This window comes from Zingiber officinale, chromosome 8A (genome assembly GCF_018446385.1).
Source record: "Zingiber officinale cultivar Zhangliang chromosome 8A, Zo_v1.1, whole genome shotgun sequence".
In the NCBI taxonomy this organism is placed as follows: domain Eukaryota; kingdom Viridiplantae; phylum Streptophyta; class Magnoliopsida; order Zingiberales; family Zingiberaceae; genus Zingiber; species Zingiber officinale.
This window is the reverse complement of record NC_056000.1, coordinates 14,144,322-14,169,337: the sequence shown is the minus strand read 5'-3', so window position 1 is coordinate 14,169,337 and position 25,016 is coordinate 14,144,322. Positions and strand designations below refer to the sequence as shown.

At 33.3% G+C, this 25,016-nt stretch overlaps 1 protein-coding gene and 1 long non-coding RNA gene across 2 annotated transcripts; one reads left to right on the top strand and one right to left on the bottom strand.

Annotated features, from left to right (window-relative positions):
• LOC122008165 (dehydration-responsive element-binding protein 3-like) lies at positions 1-1,358 on the top strand. The gene has a single exon (XM_042563782.1). It carries the CDS (start codon positions 561-563, stop codon positions 1,245-1,247), a length of 687 nt encoding a protein of 228 aa, XP_042419716.1. The 5' UTR covers positions 1-560; the 3' UTR covers positions 1,248-1,358.
• A 14,109-nt stretch (positions 1,359-15,467) lies between these two features.
• LOC122008577 lies at positions 15,468-18,084 on the bottom strand. Its single transcript, XR_006119318.1, has 3 exons — positions 17,500-18,084; positions 16,458-16,635; positions 15,468-15,846 (listed from the first exon to the last, which is right to left on the bottom strand). It is a non-coding gene; the product is annotated as an uncharacterized LOC122008577 (long non-coding RNA).
• Positions 18,085-25,016: the final 6,932 nt, after the last annotated feature.

Genomic DNA, 25,016 nt, shown 5'->3' with positions numbered 1-25,016 from the left:
TTCAGCAACAGGGAGAAGAGATATTAGAGAAGGTGAAGGAGGGGGGAAACCACAAGTGAAAGAGCTCGTACGTAATTATTGTTTAATCGGAGACAGAAGAGGTGGGCCATTGTCATTTGAAATCGTAGCAGAAGGTCGCTTTGTGGCCTTTATATCTTATCTTCATCTCTACGAACCATTCCATCTCCTCCAGCTCAATCTCCCTTTCGATGTCTCTGTTTTCAGTTTTCACGAACTCAAAATCGTGTAGTCGTATGCTATCGCTGGTAAAGCTCGCAACTTTATAGCAGTTTGATGCTTCTATCGTTCGGGTCGCCTTGAAGTCTCTGGAATCTTCTTCTTCTTCTTCTTCTTCTTCTTCTTCTTCTTTTTACAATGATTTATGCTGCTTGACGAGGCAACCTGGTGATCAGCCGTTTGCCATGCTTGATGAAGAGTCTCTGTGTTCTTATCTTCCCTGATTCAGTGTTTTGTGCCCAATTCTCATGGAGAGGAGAGTAGAAATTTCATCAAAAAGATAGCTTTTTGTGGCTTCGATAGCGCCGGAAGGAGATTGTGAGATGGATAACCAAAAAGATAGTCTTTTGACATTAATGGTAGAGCCTCCAAACTCTACGGAGGCGGAAAGGAGCGCCAATTCCATGTCTTCCCACTCCCCTGCGTCCTCCTCTTCCTCCCCGCCTCTGTCGAGCAAGGGTGGTGGCGAAGGCGCCGGCGCCGGCGCCGCCACGAAGCGGCGGCGCCACCAGAGCGACCACCCGGTGTACCGCGGCGTCCGGATGCGGAACTGGGGGAAGTGGGTGTCAGAGATCCGCGAGCCTCGCAAGAAGTCGCGAATCTGGCTGGGCACGTTCCCAACTCCGGAGATGGCGGCGCGGGCTCACGACGCGGCCGCCCTAAGCGTCAAGGGCGCCGCCGCGGTGCTCAACTTCCCGGAGCTCGCCGGCTTGCTCCCCCGCCCGGCCACGCTCTCCCCCCGCGACGTCCAGGCCGCAGCCGCCAAGGCCGCTGAGATGGATCCCGGCGCCGGCTTGGAGTTGCCGGCAGACTGCGACGACCTGGGCCAGATCGTTGAGCTGCCACCGCTGGACGAAGGGTTCCGCATCCTCGACTCGGCCGATTCCGGCAGCGAGTTCCTCTTCGACTCGTGGGGGTGGTGGCTCCCGTGGACGGAGACGGCGGATCTTTCGTGGACTCCGGCCGATACTTTCCCTCCGACCAGCTTCGAAGCTCTTCAATGGAACTAAATATCTATCATCATCAACTCTTCTCCCTTCAATTTTTCCAATTTGGGCTCCTTTTTCTTTGCTTTTAATTCTATTTTCGTTTCTTCTATGGATATAAATTTTTGTTTTTTTCTTCTTTCTAGTCCCAATTACTTTTTTTTTAAAATTTCTTTGCTACAAAATCAGGTGACTATATATTTTGGGGAAGGTTTGGAGAAGAAACTATGCTTCTCTTCTTCTTTCTTCCTTTTAGCATTTTCCTAAATCAAGAAAATTAAGTACGATAGAAATTTATTGAATAATTAAACTACGAACTCCTTTTTCTACAAATCTGAAGAACTCCTTTTCTTTATTATTATTATTATTTTTTAAATAATCCATTAAACTAAGACTCTCTCTGTCTATGCGACTGTTTGTTTCCCCAAGGAATTGTGAAGTTACATTTTTGAATTTTCTAATTACTATAAAAAAAATCTATACGAAGAGCCTTTTTTTCTTCTTGTTTTATCCGTCGAAAAGTGGAAAATAAAATGTTTTTCTTTTAATTTTTCAAAACACAACTCTCTTCATTGTATCTATATGCTTCAAAATTATCCCCATTGAAACCCCTTACTCGAATATGAAATCATTTTTTCAAGATTAAAGTGAGTTTTTTTTAATTACGTAAACGTTTACATTGTGGAAATATCGTATATTTTAGATTAAAATGAATTTAAAGTAAAACTAAGTTAAAAAAAATGTTATTATTCACAAATTGTTTAAATTAAAGTATTCATCAATATACGCTTACTTCAACAAATTATAGGTATTATTAACATGTTTTTTTTAAAAAAAAATAAAAGATTATCACAAATTTTTTAAATATTACTAAAATATAAAGACGAAAATGATTTTATTCATAAAAAATCAAAGAAAAATATTACGACAAGCCGATTGAAAATTGTAATTGATGACGATACAAATGGAGAATGTATAATAAGAAAAAAAACACTTAATTTTGGGTAAGATTAAAATATTGATCCAGTAAAATTTATTATTATTTTTTTTGTAAATGTGAGAAAATCTTCGATTTGAATCACAAACAATAAACTGTTTTAAACATTATGATTGTCCGAATCAAAACAAGGACGTCCTTTTCAATGGCCATGGATATAAATGAAAAATTGCCATCGGAACAGCGATGACTCACTCGCCACTGCCCAACCTCAGTGGCAAATAATTAATTATTATTATTATTTTAAAAAAAAAAAGAAAAAATAAATCGACACAGTAATAAAAAAACAAAGATGGATATTTCTTGAGTTTTTTTATTTATTTAATATTGGTACTGAAATTAATTCCATCTCACCCACCACCAAGATGATGGACCAACAGTACCAATGGACTATTCTAATATAAAAGAATAACAATTTTTTTCTCTATGTATCATGTGAAAGAATGTTTTTCTTTTTAAAATATATATTTTAAGCAAGTTATAAGATATAATTTAAAATAATTTCAATATATTATTTTATAATATCTATAATAGATTTGATCGTACATAAAATATTTTTTAAAATAAAATAACATATTTAAAAATTATAGAAAATAAATATTTATTATAATATTTTATCTTAATTAGTAAAGAATTGTACATATTGATTTTATTTGCGGTGCACTTATATGGTTCAAAAGTTATAGTTATTTGGATCCCACTAAATGCTGGCCCTCGTTTGCAAGCCTACCGTATAATAAATATACAAATGGATCGAGAAATGTGATAGAAACGTGTGCAACTTGTAGTATGCAACATGTATTCAAATATAAATACGTGTTCTGTTTTTGCAACGTGTTGTGGAAATAAATACGTCAAAGATTATAGGTGAACAAGAGGAAAAATAAAATCAAAATAAATAGTTTTTCCCATTTTCATAATTAATTTGTCCCTCTCTCCAAGAAAAAGAGTTCATATCAATTCGGTGGGAGAAATAAATGTATAGCGATTATTAGGAAAGGATGATCTATATTTGAGGGCGATAATATGAAAAGGATCTACTTAAACTCACCTAAATGACCTGATGTACAATAATATAATGAATTTTTAGATTGAACCGATTATGAAAACAATACACCCACTCATAATCAAACTTACAAAATTTAGGCGAAAAAAGTGAGGAGAATTGTTGGCCTTTGCAATATATAATTATAATTTTGAAATTAGTTTACTCACTAATGATGTGTAATTGGATTAATGTTAATGAATTTTCTGTAGTATATGATGAGATCTTTTGTTCTTCTATAATTTATACTATTAAAAAAGAAAATACAATCCACATGACTCATATGAATTTTATTTTGTCATTAAAATAAAATTTATAAGATTGAGAATTAGATCTCTTCTAATCCATGAGACGAGAAATTATAGTATTTTTTTGATAGGACAAGAGAATATAGTGTTGAGGACCGCTGACAATAATTAGTGCCTGTTGAGTGGTAAGCATGACTTGTAGGTTGGAAAAATTAAATCTCTCCTAATGGCCTTTAATTGGAGCCAATATCCACTAAATATTCCAAATCAATCGAGAGGGAGAAATGGGTCCCTCCAAAGATATCTTACAGATTTTGCACGAATGATTAGACCACTGTCGCTGGTTTAAATATAATATTAAAAAATGGGCTCCAAAAAACCATCTTTTTGCAAAATATTAAGAAAGGAATGAACTTGACCTTTTTTAAACATCCAAAAACTGTTGAAACTCAAGTGAATTAGAAATATATGATTTATTAAAAATCGCATTCATGACTTTATTATTTGATATAGATAGTTTTAAACCTCTTATATATTTTTTCTAACTTATATTTTAGTTTTGTGATTTATAATTTAAATAGATTTTGTTATCCATGATTATTTGAGAAGTTATGTAATTAAATCACCAAGCAAGTATATTTAGAAAACTTACCAAGCAAGTATTAAAAAATAATTAACTCCTGTAGCATCTGTATGTCTAATCATCTTTTTATTCACATCATCGATCATGTCATGTCTTAATTAGCATATCATTAATTAACGAATTACTAATACAATTTTATTTGGATGACAGATTTATTACGCTTTTTAACAGTACCGCATAATAAATTTAATTATTTTTAAAACTACATAATAAATTTGTTAAAACTAATAAAACAATAATGAATTTTTATTAATAGTAAAATTGCAAAATTAATTTAATTTCTTTTCACGGCGTAGAAACGGTCAATTCCCTCAATCTAGTTATAGATCGTCTGTTCCATCAATTAAGTTGACCGATCCGGCGCCATTTTCAAACATGAAATGCAAAAAAAAACAAAAAACGAAAAGTGACATCCAAAATTGCAAGTTGTTCGGATCCGATGCAATTTAATTTTATGGTTGGATTTTCGTTAGAAGAGGATGAGCAGGGGAATGGGCGCGCATGGAGGAGGTAGTGACCTCATGGAGCCGTTGTTGTCGGATGCAAAAGTTATTGCTGTCGGGGAATGTAGATATGATGGCGACTGTCGGCAACTCCGCCGCCATACACGTGTGCGCGGATCTAAAGGTTCACTAATCCGTCAGTCAAACTTTCACTCGTGCTGCCGAAGCTTCCTCCCAACGCATCCACCAGTCTCCCACTGCTACGTCGACGCATATGGGCAGGGCAGGTCAAGGCATCGGGCGCGGATCTAAGCTAGGTTGCTCGGCGCGGGTCACGGATTTTTAAATATATTTTTTTTAAAATCAAAATCGGATCCATGCATTTGAAAATGCACAAAAGTATTTTTTTTAAAATATTAAAATATTGAAGGCTGTCAAAACAATGCTGCAAAAAGCTGTCAGACAAGACGTTGTAAAAGGTGATTTATTTATCCTAGTATCATGTTAATTTATCCCTAAATAATATGAAAATAATAAATTATAAATAATTATTAGTTATTAGTATAGATAATTAAGGTATAAAGGCAGATACATGTATTGAGTTTTAATCTAAAATTTTATACGGTAATATTTGATATCATAATACGAAAAAATTCACATATATTATTAATTATAATATATAGTATATATAAATATCATGAAAATAATAACATACATAAATTAAGAAAACAATAAATATTTCTTAATAATAATTATTTTCTAATAACGAAACAAATAATTATTTTCTAATAATAATTATTCTTTAATAATTAAAAAATAAATAACTATTTACTTATAATAATTCCTCTCAAAATAATGTCTCAGGATGGACTTGAACCCATGAAAGCGATGGAGTCGCTAAATTTGTATGTAAAGGAGGGCTGGTTATACAAGGACGACGGCGGCGGAAAGACAACAAGAACTATTTTTTTAAGGCGATAAGGGCGATGGTGGCTGTCTTTGGACGACGACACCTCCTCTGGCCGCAACAACAGGTGAACAATAGAAAAGACGCGACAGCGACAACTCCCGTTGGCGTCAGCGGCAGAGAAAGGAGAAAAAAGCTAAGATTTTTTTTTAAACCGTGAGAAAAAGGCACGCGGAAGAGAGGAGAAAAAGAGAGAAAAAAATTAAAACAAGATCACTGCCATATTTATTAATAATAATTATTCTTTAATAATTAGAAAACAAATAACTATTTTCTAATAATAATTATTTTCTAATAATTAAAAAATAAATAACTATTTATTTATAATAATTATTTCTTAATATAACACATGCTACGAGGAGAATGGTAAAATAAATATGATGGTAAAAGGTAAATACGCTCGCCCCCAGCGTCTCCGTCAACTCGTCCCAGGGCCAACACAGATGAGGTAAATCACGGGCGCTACTAGCCTTTGGAATAGTGACTAACACATAAGGGAGACATTTACCTCAGCTTTACCGAAATTCGAATCCCAGATCTAATACTGATAGCACCTCATGTGCTACTTATCCGAAGGGACGAATGGTAAAATAAATATGTGGTAAAAAAAGGCGATTCGCTCGCCCCCAGCGCCCCCGCCAATCCGTCCCTAGGTCAACACGGAGGAGGTAAATTACGGGTGACTACTAGCCATTAGTGTAAATGGTCAAGACATAGGAGAAGTTATACTCGGTCACGTCGAGTTTGAATGGTAAAATAAATATGTACTTTGGGTTGGTGGTTGAAATAGGACGAATGCAGAGGTTTCAAACAACATTTGACAAAGAACGTATTTCAAATAATACTCTAATGTCGTTGATGTGGTGGATAACGGAGGCTGTGATGTGATGGTCTTCATATGCAGGGAGTAGAGATTAAGATAAGTTTTTGGTCAATAGTCACTTGGAAGTGTAAGGGTTCATTCGACTCCTTTGTTCGGCCATCCCATCCATACTACTCGGTCATTAAACTTCTTTGACTTGGATAACTCGAGTCCCTTAGTTCCGTTTCCCAACTATCACGACTCATTTATTTGACTTCAATTCTTCAGGGCATCTGATTCCCTCAATTTCATTACTCGACTATCACGACTAAGTTATTTAACTCATCAGTTCTGTGTATCTAACTTCCTCAGCTTTCTTACCTCGACTATCATGTCTCATTCATTTGACTCCAGCACTTCGGTGTATATGAGTCTAGCAAGTTGGCATAACTCGGGCTTTTGGGTTCCTTCCGCCTTGTCAGGCTTGGCCCCCATCCTACATGGCTTGTTAAAGATGTGGAGGTGGCGTAACGACTTCATTCATGGGACTATTTCTCTCAAAAGGAGTGGAAAATGCCAACATATATCTCGGAGAACATGATAAATGGGCGCACATATATTGGATGCAGAGATACACATTCGCCGCTCTATATAAATTCGCTTACTCCTACGGGCACATGTATGCAAAAACAACCACAAAAACTCCTTTGCCACTCTAGTTTTTGTTGTCGTGTAGCCCTTGTGCTGATTTGAACATCGTAGTGGTCATGCTGAGTGATTCCGTCTGAGAACAGAGACATTTGACTAGCCAGTGACACGCTACTTGCAATGGTTGTTAATTAGGAGAGTGACGCGACCCTTGATTTGTGAGGAAAAACACTTAGAGAAAGTGGGTTAGAATGACGGTCAGGAAAGTCCTCGTCGATGCCACTCCGATGTTTGAGTCAACTATTAGCGAATAAGAGAATGATTGCTGAAAATTAAGGTTTTAAGAGTTATATGCTCTTACCTTTACTCATGAAACTAGACTATCTTTTATAGGATTAGAACTCCCTGCCATATTCTCCCTATGCCCTCTCGTTTCTCGCTATTGTGGTCACGTTCTCCAAAATAAATGATCATTATGATCCATTTATGTCAGGATAAATAGTTACGTCTTCCGCCCTTCTCGTGATAACATTAGCATTGTTCATACCCTCAAAGAATAACATGATAGTATGTTGCTTTAGTTTTTTATAGTTGGAGTTGTTTCAGTTTCATTTGAAGGAGTCGAAAATGTGGTAAATTTAGACTCGACAATCAGTAGTCGGAAGTGACCCTGAGCCTGAAGTAGTCGGGAGTAGTTGTGAGTCGGGAATAGCCGAGAGTCGAAAGTAGCTATGAGTTGGGAGTAATCGTTAGTCGAGAGTAGCCAGAAGTCAAAAGTAGTTGTGAGCCTGAGTAGATGAGAGTCGAAAGTAGTTGTGTGTTAGGAGTAGCCAAGAGTCGGGAGTAGCTGTGAGCTTGGAGTAGTCGGAGTCGGAAGTCATCCCTTATTGACCTTGTCTATCATCCTAACTTGATTATTAATCTTCTTGGCCATGTAGCCCTTGGGAAATGTCCCTACATCATCGAGTCTACCCTTAACGTTTATTCTAATAATTTCTTTTTGAGTTCTACTGATATCTTAGACAGTTTCTTCATCATCAAAGCATTCAAGCTCCTCTCGTCCATTGTCACCTCTTGTTGACTCATTGGATTACGATCTCAGATAGAAATAATTGTATTTCAAATAATAATATTGTGGTGTTGATTTTAGGATTTATAAAATAACAAGTGACGTTAATTTTTAAATTGCAACATGATAGTAGTTTAAAATTTAACATTATAGTGGCGTTATTTTTTTAATGTAATATCTCCACGATGTTCTTTGAAATCCTATCTCATAGTAATATTATTTTTTGAACGTAGACAATGATAGTTGTTTGGAGAAGTAAAATGGAAAATAAATATATTTTAGAAATCTAAAAGCTAATTAAGTCGAAAATTTTATAATTTTAAATGTGTCTTTTCATAATTTCATAATTTTAAATACGTTGTCGGGTTTGAAATAGGTTAGTTGTCCGTGACTTAATCGAATCTGATAATATCGCCTTAAAGGGAAAAAGTAAATCATGTCGTACAGAATCTAACCTAATTAGCATGTTGGATTGGTGACGGGGGCTCTATCCACAAACCGGAAAAGACCCACAAAGAAAAAGAAGGAAAGGCCAAAAGGTTTAAAAATTAAAATAATCCTATTTTTATGGGTGCGTGGAGCTTGGCTCGATTCCAGACACACACACTGCAGATAATTAATTAAAAGGCAAAATAAACTGAATCCAAAAGTTTGGAAACTTGAGATTATTGCAATTATACGATTTTTTTTTTCTTTTGTTTTTTTTTTTCTAATGAACAAGCACATATATGGATGTATAGATCTTAGAAACATAGTAATTAAGCTACAGGAACTATGAGGCTTGATTAGCAAAGGTTTTTTTTCCCCTTTAGATGAGCGTGCAACTATAGGATATTGAATTTTCAAATTATTTAATATCAATATTTCTTGATTTATTCTGGTAGTTAATAGAAAATTTATATTAAATCAGATCGATCATCTCAATTTAGTGTTATCTAATATAATATTTTTTTATTAACAAAAATTTTATTAGAGGGTGACAGATTTTTTATAATAAAGTATGGATCAATTCTCGATGGATGTATACTTTTAAAGAAAAATTCTTTTCATCTTTTAATCATTTGACGATAGGGTATACATAATTTAAAAATAGACGGTGAGGAATATCTAGATGAATGTAATTATTTTTTTCTACCATTGATTAGCAAAGGCCGATTAATTGGCAAATAAACCTTTACGGGGTTAATTACTGATGCCTAGATACATAATTAGTCCTAAGTATAAACCTCAATTTATTAGAGCTCATAATTCGACACCCCTAGAAACCGAAATATTTTAACAACAGAATGACTTGTCTTTTTCTTAGTTTTCCGGAATGTATTTTCAATTTTCATCAAAATAATAATTCTGAAAAAAACAAGAAACAAAGGGAAAAATTTTTGCCGAAAGACTAGCTCATACTATTTGCATTGATCAATAAGTTGCAGAGCAGGACATTACATTAATCAGCCCAGCGAGAAATATAACTAAGTCTTGAGGTCAGAATTACCTCGGATATAAATGAGTTGATTATCACATACTAAATTTATAGAAGTGAAAAAGGATCTAATCTTGATAAAGATTGAAGAATCGCACTCCACGATTGTTAATTTTGATTTCTTAATTTATTCACTCCTAATAATGTGGGATAGTCGTAGGGACTGTCAGGATGACAGATTTCACATGGTAGAGTATAATTTTTTTTTAAAAAAAATGTAATAGACATGCAATTTAGACAAGTATAATTAAATGCATTATATATAGATGACTCATACAATGATTTTCTACCGTCGCATATATTCTATAGGGTCAAAAGTCATGTTGATATGTTACGATGAGTCAAACATAACCCAAAGAGGATTAGGCCATGCTCAGATGAGATTCGGGTATAATTGAACTGACTTAGTACGCTTATCCGAGAGAGTCGAGTTTTGTTAACTACAAGTTAGTTACAATGACTTTTATCTTAGCTACACTCACTCGTATCTTAGCTCTTGATTATGATCTCAGTCTCGGTCTTAGTCACCGTGTCAATTTTCGATTTAGACATCCTCCCATTCTCAGCCCCCAACCTTGATGCATCCAGTCGCAACCTCAAATCCATACATTATCTTTGTCTTATCCTTACTCACTGACACACCATCTAGTTCAGTTTCAAATCTCTGCACAACCTACCTGGCTCAGCCTCAGTCGTTGATATTGCCTATGTCTCAGCACCATCTACCTTAGTCTCAAATTTCGGCACCACCTACATGGCTCGATCTCAATTGTCGACATCGCCAATGTCTCAGTCTGATCACTGACACCATCTTGCTCAGTCCCAGATCCCAACACCACCTATCTGGCTTAACCTTAGTTGCCAACATCGCCTTCAACTCAATCTCATATTCTGGTGTCTCGTCTCGACCCCAGTTGCATACTTCATTTATTCTCAAGGTCATTTGACATCAACCTCAAAAACTACAATCAAACAGGACTTTAGTGACGAAAAACTTCATCTCCGAAAGTCATTTTTTCCATTTCTAAAGAATATTTGAGACAAAATATTTTGTTTTAAAATTCTATTAGTGAAAGCTCTGTGACTAATTTTGAGACTAAAATTTTCCATCTCTAATTTCATAAATGAATCGAAAAACTATTTATACGTGTATTTTTAATTTGATCAAATGAAATTAATTTTAAATATAAATTATGTATTTAATTTTATTTTGAACTTTCAGATTACATAATAACTATAATTTTATTCTATTTATAAATTCGATTACAATTTTATTTATAAATTCATATTTAAATTCCGTATCTAATTTTATTTTAAATTCGTCGTAAATCCTTCTCAAATAGCATATCAAATATAATTTAAATTTGTTTATAAATCCATTTACAATTATATTTGTAAATCCATATAAAAATTTGTACTAAAATTTATCACTAAATTTTTATTATATTTTATTTCTATATTTTTTATTTGCATATTATTTATAAGAAAAATCACAAATTTCAAATAAATTATAAATATTAAATAATAATTTCTAATCTAAAAGTATCATACAATTAAAGAGACATAAATATTACATCATTCAAATAAATTTAGCACGGATCCTCTTAAAAACAAATGATTTGTATATCTCATTTCTTAAATCATCTTACGAACCATCTCCTTGAGATTTTCTTCTTTGTATCTATTCCTTGATAAGCTTTTCTATCCTCTACCTATTTTTAGTGATAACGAGTTCCATTTTTTTTTAACTTTTAATAATTTTCGAAATTTGTCTTCCCTCCTCATCTAATAACAAATAAATACATATAATGTATGTCATTTAATAAATAAAATATTGAGATAAAATTCACACTTGTATTTTATTTAGTATGCTATCAAATTTAGACATTGTATCATGTTGCATACATGCATCATCATTAAAGTAAATATTATGTAACTCAATGATTTCTTCCATTTGTATACCATTAATAAGAATTAAATAAACATACTCAACTTGTATTATAAGAGATTATCATCTTTGATTTTTTTTTTTTTTTTTTGTTGCAACCAATATCTTTCCCTCTACTTGAGGTCCTACATCACATGCATAAAAAATAAATAAATGCATACCCCTTGTGATAAATACAAAAAAAAAAAAGAAATACAACCTATAGAGATTTTAATAACCAATACTACATTCACCCCTTATCATACTTAATGCGACCTATATATGCATGGTAGGTTCATCATGCAACAAAAAATTAAATTATATAACACAGATCTACAGAATCAACATAGTAGACTTTATAATTCCTAACCGACAAAACTCAAATCGCTAATACTCATATAATATAAAACATATTTGTCAGAAGTAATTGAAACTAAAATTACTATATTAGAATCTAAAACAAACTAAAACTAACAACACTATTCAGCATCTTAAACTTATAAACTCGTGTAATTTCAACTAACTGAAACTATATATCATAAATCTATAATAACACATAATTCAATATTAACATTGTAGATCACAGATTTGTTACTGATTGTGAAGATTAAGAAATGAAATGCAATGGGCTTTTTGGTTGAATTGCTAAAACTATAAAATGAAAGATAATGTAAGTAATGAAAACTAACCTAATTAAGTATGATTGCGGAGAATTCGTGACAACATAAAGTAAACATCTAACGAAACTAACATATAACGAAATATAATCTAATTGCATCCAAATAAAGAATGCAAATTTAAATATTCGAACGAAATAACCATGGCAAGAAATTAAACAACTTGAATGCAATAACTAGAGTCCAACTAATGGAAGAAACATTTTATCAAATACCATGTGAGCATTAATCAAGTTAAACATACATGCAATCTCAACATGGGAAGCTAACGTCATTGCAACTCAACAATCAAAGTAGACAGCCCAACACATTGACCGAATGTTGCGGATGGACAACAATTGTGGATGAAGCTTCTCCCTGGATCAGAATGGATGGCGTGTAACAAGCGCTGAAAATGAATCATGTTGCCCCCTCCGGATTCTGAAGGGTGCATGGTGTAGAAGAGCTTGGAATCCCGAAGCTCTCTGATGTAAACTCGTCGGCGGATGAAAGTGGGCTATCAAAATCTCTCCCAATTGAATAGAGAGTTGTGGATGAGGATGGATGAATAGAAGAACCTCAGCTTCAAGAGTTCCAAGGTGGTACTTCCTCTCCCAATCGGGAGAGGAAGAAGATGGAGTGGTGACCACCAGTGAGGAAGGATGTGGTGGTGGTAGCGGGGATGAGGATTGGGGAGGACGAGATGGCTCCTCCTCTCCCAATCGGGAGAGGTAGAGGAGATGAAGAAGGGCTGCCGGCGGTAGGAGCATCTCCCAATCGAGATAGGGTAAGATTTGATGGGATGTGGTGGAGGCCGGCGGTGATGAGAGTGGTCGTTGTCGGCCTTGATCGACTATGGATGGCGAGGAAGAAGGGAGGTTCCGGTGCCGGTTTGAGGTGTGCGACCGGGATAAAGAATGAAGTGTCGAGATGAGAAGAATAGGGATAAAAAATTAGGGCCATTTTTGTAACGATGATTTGGATTTGAATCGATGGTGAAAATTTATGTCTTGATGAAGACATCAAATCACTCTAGATCTGAATGAATATTTAGGATGGTCGGATCTGAATAGATGGATCAGATTGTGTTATATCTACATGAATGAATCAAATTGCTTTAGATCCACATCAATGGTTTTTTTTTTTTTAAAAAAAAAATTTAAAATAGATTTTCTTTTCTTTTCTTTTTTTAAAATAGATTTTTTTTGATAAATATATTCTTTTAAGATTTTGTTTTAATATGTATTTATTTTTAATAAAAAATTATTTTTAATTTATTTTTAATTTAATCTCAATTTTTTTGAATGTTATATTTTATTAAAATGAACTATATAAGTAATTCCATTATCTCTAATTTATATAAATAGTTTTCTTTTCTATTTAAAAAATTTTAGCAAATAAATATGAAAAGAATTATTTTATGTCTCAATTTTTCATTAAATTTTAAACAAATTTTGTGACTGAAATTATATCATTTCAAATTCCGTTTATAATCTATATTTATGTTTGTTTATACAAATTTATTTACAATTTCATCTCAAATTCTATCTCATATTTTTTTCAAATATTATATTTTATTAAAGTGAAACAGATTAGTAATTCTGTAGCAAAGTCATCTTAAATTTATCTAAATCTAAAACATAATTTAATTCCATTTAATTTTTTTTTATCAATATTTATATAAATTTCATACTGGTTATTTTCCGTCTGAATTTTTTATTAAATTTTAAATGAATTTTGTGACAAAAATTATACCATTTCAAATTCTGTTTGTAATCTATATTTATTTTCACATATAAAAAATTATTTGTAAATTTATTTCTAATTTATTTTAAATTTAGTTTCAGTTTTTTTAAAATATTATATTTTATTATAGTAAAATTGATTAGTAATTCTATAGTAAATGTGTCTCTAATTTATATATATATATATATAAGGGATTTAGGGTTTAGAGTTTATTTTAGTTAAATTTTTTTATCAAATTTATATAAATTTGAAACGAATTATTTTCTATCTCAAATTTTTATTAATTTTAAACGAATTTTAGATAGAAATTATACTGTTTCAAATCTTATGGGTAATATGTATTTATTTTTAAAAAAAAATTATTTATAATTTTGTCTCAAATTTATTTCAAATTTCATCTCAAATTTTTTTTCCAAATATTATATTTTGTTAAAGTGAAATAGATTAATAATTATATAGTAAATTCATCTTTAATTTATTTATGTATTCAATGTTGGACTTTTAATTATTTTGAATGACTTTCGTGTATTTTAAAAGTCTGTGTGTGCAATCTAAAAGTTTATAAAATTTCAATAGATTTCATGGATTCTTTTAGAATTCTTTGGATACAAATTTTAACTAATAAGAGCTCTCCAAAACACTTAGCACAACTTTAAAAATAAAATAAAAAGTCTTCTTCTCACCCTAGACATTTCTATAGACTTTAAATTGTCTTAATTTTTTACGAATAAATTCTTTCTCTACCCTCTCCATTTTAATTATTTTTTTGATCTAAAAAAAAACGATTATTATCCGTTCTCCATCAACCCACAACTTATACCAACCGACCCAATAATCCATAAGTTCGGATGTTTTGTTTTGAGTTTCTCTCTTTTTTCTCTTTTATGTGCGGTTTTCTTTTTGAGTCATCTCACTTGAATTTCATTATTTGTGTTTATCTATTAATTTGAATTAACTCTAATTCATTTCTTCTTTTTTATCTTTCCCCCTCGTATTCTCTCCTCTGGCAAATCCTTTATCCTATGTTGTTTGATATTTTTCCGTGCCTTTATAGCCGATTCACGATATATTAAAAAATATAATATCACTATAATAAAAATAACTTTTCGTAACACGTAATTTCACTTTCCGCAGCGCACATTGCGTGCTGCACAATTAAAAGCTGTTGAAAGTCCTAGATTATTAACAGTGTGCTTTGTGCGCCATGGAAAATATTATCTGCAGCACGCAATGCACGTCGCAAAAAATAATATCCGCAATGTGCGTTACGCACTACGAATAATATTTTACGACGTTGCGAATATTATTTTCCACAGCGTGCATTGCGCATTGTGAAAAATATGCTATGGATAATAATTCGCAGCGTGCAAACGTACGTTATTGATAGTCTCATCTATATTTAAAAAAAATCAATTTCATTGATAAAAATAATAAACTAAAAGTTTACAACAAATTTAGTTCAAATCAAATCCACACACAATTAATAAGTCATAGTTTTTCATTATACCAAAACAAGGTCTGAGGATCCAAAACAAGATACAAAATCTCTAACAAACTAACTATTAAATAATCATGTTAAATTCTGAGTTTTTCATTAAATCTGCTATTACAAACTGGTTATTAATAAAAGTCATAGTTTTTAAGAACATATTTGAAAAGAAAAATATTATCCTGTTAAATTTTATGAAAATACAGTGAAATTTAACTGTACTTGTCCACTATACTTTTGCCTTGTTCAAGCTTCTTCAGCAATTTAAATACTTGATCTAGTCTTCCTAAATAGAAGTTACCCTTTTCCATTAGGAGCCAACGCCAGTGATATAGAGGAAAAAATTAGATATTTACAGAGTTATCTTCTTTGTTTCATTATAAATTGGCCCAGAAGATAAAGTGTTAACTTCAGCATGTCCTATAGTCTGCTCATAGAATTTGATTACTTCTTCATACCTTTGAAGCTGTAAAATTGAAGAACAACATTCAGGATACTAAAATAGATCTTCAAAACATGTATCTAAGATAATATGAATCCTCTTGCTACTTTCCAATACATATTCTAACAGAAGAGAAGAATGGTCATTATGGTACTAAGGATGTTATTCAAATCATAGACAATTAAATTTAAAATTACAAACCATGAGAAGAGCCTTAGTTTTCATTGCCATCAATTTTTCTGAATGTGCACTTATTATTAAGGACTCAGAGATCAATTGTAAGGCCTTTGTCAGCCCATCAAATGTCTTTTTGAGTAAAAGCTCCTCAGCCTGGCTCATGTGATCTGCCACTTACTATGGCACTAAAGAAGTATTTCAATCTACCAATTTGTGAAGGCAAAGGTAATCAAACAAAAAGCACACACAACTGGCATATAACTAAAGCAAACAGAATAATCTAACATAAAAATTTTATTTGTTGAGGATTAACACATATAGCAACAGTCTAGCAATGTTAATCATTAATTAGTTGTGTAGAAGAAATGACAACCAAAAAATAGAATACAATTTCTTTCTAGTTCGGATAACATAAAGATGTCAGAGCCCTACTCCAAATTCTCATATTTGATGATTACCTTTAAATGGAAAATTGCATTATGTGCATAAAAAACCAGAGTTCATGAATTCCTTATGCTTAACCAATGTCAATTGTAACATCAAATTCATATCAATCTTTCAAGTGATGCTTCATTGAGTTCAACTCTAGAAAGCTGCTAACTTGATTGTATCTTATATCATTGGCTGATAAAAATCCTGAACACAGAAATAGGAGAGTTAATGCTACAATACAAACATTAATGTGGAGCAAAATTGAAATAATTTAATAAGATGTTTAAGTGATCTATAATAAATCTAGAAATTACCTATAATCACATCATTTATACAAGTGACAAGAAGTGCCCAGTTTGAATATGTTTAGAAGACTAAATATATTATTTGTAAACTGTGTGCTATTTAGTAGGCTTAAGTTATTTGTTGAGGGAAAACAAAGCACCAAAACAAGAACAACTCATGTTCACTTATTTTGGTCATCATCACAGATAATAATTCTATATATGTTGCCTCAACCTGACATTATTATGATCTCTCAGCAGATTCAAAGATCATAAAAACAGTTTGTTTGACCATAAAGTGCATATCCATAGCCACTGTCGTTTCATCCGAATGAGATTACCAAGTCAATAAGACTGACTTGAAGAGAACATGAACTTAAGAGATTGGAATGGGTGATGATGTTACATAATAATAGAAATTGTACCTTAGTTGCTACAACAACGAGACTTTCACTATGTTCTACTGTAAGCAAATAACTTGCAAAGGTTTTTTTTTAAATGAACCTATACATCTTAATCTAGATCACAACCCCAAAAATCATGAACAAAGGTACATTTCACAACACCATCCCAAAAGTCAACTCGTAATTGTTTGGTAAAAAGTGCAAACAGCTCAGTGGTTTAAAAAAGAATCATTTTTACAAAAGAAACATTTAAGAAACCATGAATTGGCCAAACTTTCACTCGGAAGATGTATATTATCCCAAAACATCGAAAATACCACAAAATCATAGAAACTAGCAAAAAAAAAAAAAAACTCAAATCGAAGTGTTTGAGATCAAACCTCTTTCAAGATCCAATTCGCTCGGCGCTGCGATAACAGAAGCTGACAATCAATGTTTTTGCCTATTTTAGACCAATCGTCTCCGCTGATCCCTAACTCACTAAATTTGTAAAAGAGGGATTATTCAAGGTATGATCAGTGGTGTCTTACCAAAAAAGCCTAACCGTGAGTACTCGCGTCTCCACTTAAACCCCTTCGATGCGATCATTTGCTCCAAGGTAACGACAGCGAATAAAATGACACCCCAAAATGACCCCCTATGAGTTTGGAAGAGGCTCGCAGGAAGGGGGCGGCGACTAGGGCTCGAAGAGGAAGACGCTCGCGGGGAGGGGGCGGCTAGGGAACGAAGATGAAGAGGCTCGCGAGGAGGGGGGCGGTGGCCTAGGGCTCAAAGAGGAAGACGCTCGTGGGGAGGGGGCGGCGACCTAGGGCTCGAAGAGGAAGACACTCGCGGGGAATGGGGGCGGCAGCTAGGGCACGAAGATGAAGATGCTCGTGGGCAGGGGGCGGCTAGGGCATGAAGATGAAGATGCTCGTAGGCAGGGGTTGCACCTTTGCTCCTTCCGCTAAAATGGCTCGAAGACTCGTGGTGAAGGAGACAGAATTTATGGATCGGGGATTTAAAAAAAGGGTTTTAGCAGCGTGCATGCGATGCGCTGTTAAAAATATTTTTAACAGCCCACAGCAGCGCTGCAGATAGGTTGTTAAAAATAGTTTTAACAGCGCGCAGGGTGATGTTTATAATATTAATGGCAGATATAGTGCGCTATTAAAATTATAAATAGTTTTTTTTATTATTTGAAAAAATATAATAGTATTTACAGCGTGTTTTATTATTTGTTGATGACTTGTTGCGAAAACTTAAATTTGTTGGAGTGTATATTCTATTTTTTTCTCAAATGACTATATTCGTTTTACTCTTTCAATTTAATAATTTATTAAAATTTTGACTAAATTAAAGGGTACGGTTGACTAATATTTCATGATAATTTGGATCAAATTTGTAAATAAAAAATATTTAAAATTATTATAATATGTTTAGTAAAAGTAAAAAAGTTTATAAAACTCTATAGAATTCTTTTCACAATTATGTAAGATTCTATAAAAGTCAATAAAAATCTATTAATTTTATAAAAGTTTATCATTAAAAAAAGCCAATAAAAGTTATTCAATCTTTTGATTAAATACACCCCACTAAATCTGAAATAGATCTTGATAATTTTATTTAAAAAAAAAAAATCAATATTTATATAAATTTGAAATAGATAATTTTCTATCTCAATTTTTTATTAAATTTTAAACAAATTTCGTGACAAAAATTATATGATTTCAAATTCTATTTATAATCTGTATTTATTTTTTATAAAAATTTATTTGTAATTTGGTCTCAAATTTGTTTCAAATTCCGTCTCAAAATTTTTTTCCCAAATATTATATTTTATTAAAGTGAAACGGATTAGGAATTTTGTAGTAAATCCGTCTCTAATTTAACAAAATCTGAAACAGATTTTAATTCTGTCTCAAAAATCTATTTATGAAGTCCTGTTTTCTTGTAGTGAAATTCTCATTCCCTCATTCTTAGATCAATTGCGTCAAAAGGCAAATATGCTCGCCCCCAACACCCCCTCATTCTTAGATCAAGCCCACACTCTACGTGGTCAATGACATATGGGTGGGGAGGTTGTGTAACTGTGCCATCATTGAGAATCGCTTCTTTGCAAATGCTCCAGAACATGTGCCACTTGATAAATAGAGAGCCGGTTATAGAGTTGGTCTTCTAGATACCTCACTCCAAACACGTGACACTTGGTGAATGACAAGGCAACTAACAACTTTTGGATCTAATGCTCTTGGTTGGATCATATGAGGAAGATAGAGGAGCACGTTCTGTAGCAACCAATATGAAGATGCTCTCCGGACAATTATATAAATACTCATGAAGGAAATGGAAAAGGATCTGAACTCTCTACAACTCCACTAGGTCTCCTTCTCCTCTATTTTTTTTCTACCTGCATATCATCTCAAGCAAACTCTAACTTGAGCCTCGTAGTAGCTTGTTGGGATCTCCCCAACCCTAGTCTAACCCTCTGTTGAAGTGCGCTTCAGGGCTTCTTTGTCGTTCACACCGACAATTCCTAGGGAATGCATGAGTTGGATCGTTCGTTGACTGATGACTTGACTATCAATAGTATTTGGATGGAATAAATTGACGTTGTCTATTGGAAATTTGAGTCAAGATGTTGCAATGGTTAACACCAAAAGCACTATTGACAACTGTAATTTCGTGGGTGAAATAATTCGTAGTGGAGCAGTGAGCGTCACTCAAGAAAACATCAATGAGATGCTTTCCAAGGCGTTGCAAGGAATATTGCAACTTTAAGTACCTTGTGGTAATTTTTGTTGATACAATCTATCTCTAGGGTTTCGATGTTTGATAATGTACCTTAGTCTGGTCAGTGTGACCAAGGGTTGATTCAAACAGGACTTTATGTTTGGAAGAGAAAAGTCTAGTTATGACTAGATGACTAGCAAAGGTAAGTCCTAATTGGAGGTTAGGCAAGGGGAAGTCCTGGTGAGTAAAGACAACCCCTAGTGAGTGAAGCTAGGTAGTGGAAGTCCTAATGAGTGAAGTCGGGCCCTAGTGAGTAAAACTAGATAGTGGAAGTCCTGTTAAGTGAAGTCAGACCCTAGTGAGTGAAGCTAGGTAGTGGAAGTTCTGGTGAGTGAAGCCAGACCCTAGTGAGTGAAGCTAGGTAGTGGAAGTCCTGGTGAGTGAAGTCGGACCCTAGTGAGTGAAACTAGGTAATGGAAGTCATGGTGAGTGAAGCCGGGCCCTAGTGAGTGAAGCTAGGTGGTGGAAGTCCTGATGAGTGAAGCCAGGATATGGAAGTCCTAGTGAGTGAAGCTGACTATCCCTAGGGGAAGGTAACCCTAGGTAATATGTGATTGACGCGGTCGACAGGACCAACGAATTATTAATAATGCTAACACTATTTTATCTTTACTATTTTATATCTATGGTACTAACTCAGTGTTGCATGCAAGTCTTTGTATATTAGCTTGGTTAGATACTAAGCAAGGACAGAGAAAGTCCAAACAGGTCTGAAGGACCAGATGTTTGGCAGTTAAGTAAAGGTAAGTGACTAGATGGGAGTGACTCGGTGAGGACGCATCTCGGTTGAGTGACAGTAGGTGTCAGTCTAGTTTAGGTTCATTTCAGATCTCTAAACGAGACCTTGATTAGATCCTAGTCTCGGAGAGATAGGATCTAATTATTACTTAGTATTATTGTGCTAACACTTGTCTTGTAGGTTATTATTTGGTTTATTGGACTAACACATTTTGCAGGGTAAGAAGAGCACTAAAAGCCTCAGGTGAACTGTACCTAAGGCACCTTCCAAGGGATGGAAAACGCCTTCAAGCAGTGGAAGACGCCTTGGCACTGTTCATAGAAGGCGCCTTCCGCAGGTCATGGATAAGGGCCAGCTTGTTCAAGATCGAATTTGTCAGGTTGGAGGCACCTTCAAGGCTTTTAGAGGCGCTTTCCACAACCTTTATAAAGGCTTTTCGACCTAAGCTTCAACAACAACATCCATACAAGCTTCTACGCGTCTATTTAAGGATCCGACTGCTCCGGCTTTTTGCTGTGACTCTACTATGACGCTGTTGCTCCTGACTACTGCCAAGCAGTTGATCGACACTGAGTTTAAGTTGACAATCTTCGAAGGTGTTGGGTAACAAATTTGTAATTTGTGCACTTTACTACTTGCAAAAGGGCAAGTGCAGGGTGTGACAGTTGTTCCATATTTCTATATACTCGATTCCTTTTTTCGGAGGTACTGGAAAAAGTATTTCAGTGGATTATCTATCGATAGGTCCATAGGACTTGAGTCTTAGAGCAGAAGTCATCACAGGTTCCGAACTAAGTAAACCGATTGTGTTTGCATTGTTGTACGCTTGTTCTTTTACTTCGCTTTCTAACTTCCTTTCTCTGCTGTGTGCTTTGATTTTAGTTTTAAAAAGAAAAGACAAGTTTTCAAAACCACTTGATTCACCCCCTCCTCTCTCACGTATGACTCGATCCAATAGGTGGTATCAAAGCAGGTTCTGCTTTGAATTGGTGCAACCACCAATCAAGCCAGGGGGAATTATTTTATTTTCTTTGGATTTCAATTTTTCGCATTCTACTTGAATCTGTAAAAGTTTACCTCTTCAAATAGCTTTTCTTCATTCATTTTTTACTCGAAGTTGGTGCAATACCACTCGAGTCATTGATATTTCCTTTTTTTTTTACTTTAGACTCTACTAATCCAAGACCTAGTCTTGGGATATTCCTTCTGATTTTTTTGTGAGATATTTGAAATGGAGCACAAAGAGATGCTCGGGCGAAATGCCAATGAACCACCTCTATATGACATGTACATGAGGCACGAATTCAATCGGTGGGGGATGCAAATGGAGTGCTTCATCATGATGGGGGGACTTCGACGGTGGAATAGCATTGAAAAGAACCACTCAAAATTCAAAAGCAAACCAAAAGATAATAAACTTTATTTTAGAGTTATTGCCTAATAAAATTGTGTGTAGAATCAGAGAATTCAAATATGCCTACGACTTTTGGACCTGGCTAAACGAAATTCATGAGGATGTCACAACTAGAAGATCAAGTCGAACTCGAGCTTGGATCTGAATCTGAATCTCCAGAGTCATCCTCATAACCAGACTTAGGAGAATCAGACTAAATCAGCTTCATGGCATTAATAGAAAAGGAAGAGGTTGAAAGATCTGAATCAGAGTCAGAACAAAAGTCAGAATCTGAATCTAAAATGACGATGGATAAGGAGGAGAATCCTAACAAGGATTCAAAAGGTAAATTTGTAAATTTAAAAGTTAAAGATTATCTAACATGCTTTAAGTGCAGTGAAAGAGGGCATGATAAAAGTAAGTGCCACACTTATAAGATTCAAACCACACAACCGGAGGCAAAGCAGAAATCAATATCAAAAGTCCAAAAATGGAAGGTGCACATCCAATGTTTCAAGTGTAGACAGATGGGTTACTACAAACATCAATGCCTAAAAGGAAGGCCCAAGGATCAGGGGGAGCAAAGGTTAATAAGTTTATAGTACATGAAAATCCTATTTTTCTCTACATGTGTTAATAACTTGGACCACCACTATTGCTCAATTTGAGATTCACCCCAAGAATTAGATATGCTTGCTCATGAAAATAAATCAATTAACTCAAACAATTTAACTAATAAAGTTAACTCAAATCTAAATAAGAACAACTCAAAGTCATCATATAATGTTTTAAAGTTTAAAAATTTATTTTCAAGCTTTAGAAGGTTAGAAAAAGAAAACACGCTTTTGAAAGATAAACTTAATAAACTAGAAAAAATTATTAATGACTTTATAAACATGCAAAATTAAGACTTAGGTTACAAGTTTAAATCAAATTTAAAACTTAAACTCCACAAATCAAGTTATAATCAAGTATTTTTTAATTATGAAACTAATTAATAAAAATAAAATAAAATCGACACAAACTCAAAACCTAAAACCCAAGAATATATTTAGGGGGAGACTTCAAACTAGTTGGCACCTCTAAAATCAATAAACTTACCCGGATGGATAATTAGGACTAGTCTAAAAGGGACAAAAGTTTAACTTGATCAACGGTATTGGTGAAGTTTTAGATGATAGTAGGTTAGGGAAACTCTGCCTATGTATGTCTAGGAAGATATAACTTTGACCTGATGCATTTGTCTTAGTGGAATTAACTAAAGGTACCCCTTACGAATCTTAACCGGTTAGACCAAAGTTTTGTATTAAGTTCAGTCGATATAATTATTTAGAAAATTTTGAAGGCGTGATTACTCTAATGATGTCCAGATGACTCAGCACAATTTAGAAGTTTATCCAAAGAATGTCTGTTTGTTGAACCCAAAGCTAAACTTGAATCTAACACAAAATTAAACCAAACCCTGAAATTCAACTTAATTCATCTCACAAAATTATAAGATTCCTTGATTGAAAACATATATTGGGTGAGATGACTAATGATTCAAATTTAAATTAAAACTTAAAATTAAATTAAATTAAATTAAAATAAATTAAAATAAAATAAATTAAAATAAATCGAGACTCGGTTTATTTTATACGCGAAGATCAGAAGCTGATCACTAGACTGGTTAACCTCGATGAAATAGTAACCAACCAGGACTTAGTCTGTTACGCGCTCAACCTTTTTCCCAAAACCCTAGAGTGGACTTCAATCATAGACGCATATTACATCTTTAAGGACTTGGAGATAAGTACCTTAGAAGAACTATTTTTAATTTTAAAATTACGTGAATCCAGATGTGCAAGGACAAGAAAAGAGTTAAGCCAGAACCTGACACTAAGAGCCACCAAGAAGGACGAACCCAAGTCAGACTTAGATATTGATGCAGATCAAGAAGCTTTTCTAGTAAGGAAATTTAAAAACTTTTTTTAAATCTAACAAATTTAAAGAAATGCAAAACATAAAAAATCTAAGAAACAAAAAAAAGGTTCGATGTTACCATTGCCAAAAAGAAGGACACATAAAGGAAGACTGTCCAGAGCTCAAGAAGGAGAAAGACAAAGGGTCAAGGTGAAACAAGCACAAGAATCTAAAGGTCACTTGGGATGAAGGTCTGTCATCCAAGTCCAAATAGAAGCATATGTAGAACTAGCACTGAGTGCTAGTCATGAAGAACTGAGCAACTCAGAAGCTAATATCAATGAAAGGGGGGAGCTACATCATATGAATGCAGCGATGCAGGGGAAAAATCTAGCTTCAAATCTGACATGGTAAATGAGGCATGTCTCTTACCTCTTGATCAATTATATTTTGGTATAAAGTCTATGTCTAAGTCAATGTAAATTGAAAAAGAAAATTTTAGAAATAAAATTAATCTTTGCAAAATTATTTTTAATAGAATATTTTGATAAATTGAAAATTAAAAATTGAAAATTGAAAATTAAAAATTAAAAATGCTAAGTTGAAAGAACAAATAGAAAATTTAAAAAAGTTTGCACGTTCAATTTTTGCTATTTCAAATTTTAGAAGTTATTAACGACTAAATTGATATTATATATTGCATAATGGTCAAATAAAAAAAGTAACAAAAAAAGTACATTTCAAGAAAATTATTAATTAATCCAGTAGGTAGGAACCTATATTGGGTTTCAAAATTATGTTTAGATTAAATCTTTATACATGTTTTATTTTAATTTGATTTAATATTTTTTATACTTAAAATTGTCAAACTTTTTCAAATAAATTGTTTCATATAATTTCTATTTGAAATTAATTTGATCTTAATTTTTCCTTAAAAAGTATTTTATTACTTATATGTAGAAAAAATTTTAAAATTTTTTGACCGCTATATTATTTCTTATGAAATTTTCAATAAAATTCATATTTTTTAAATTTAAATTATTTTCTAAAGTTATTTTTGAAAATTTTATTTTTTTTAGAGCCGACAGGCT

Bases quoted from the DNA above. Each gene is read 5' to 3' on its own strand.
- LOC122008165 (XM_042563782.1), top strand. From the start codon at position 561: ATGGATAACCAAAAAGATAGTCTTTTGACATTAATGGTAGAGCCTCCA.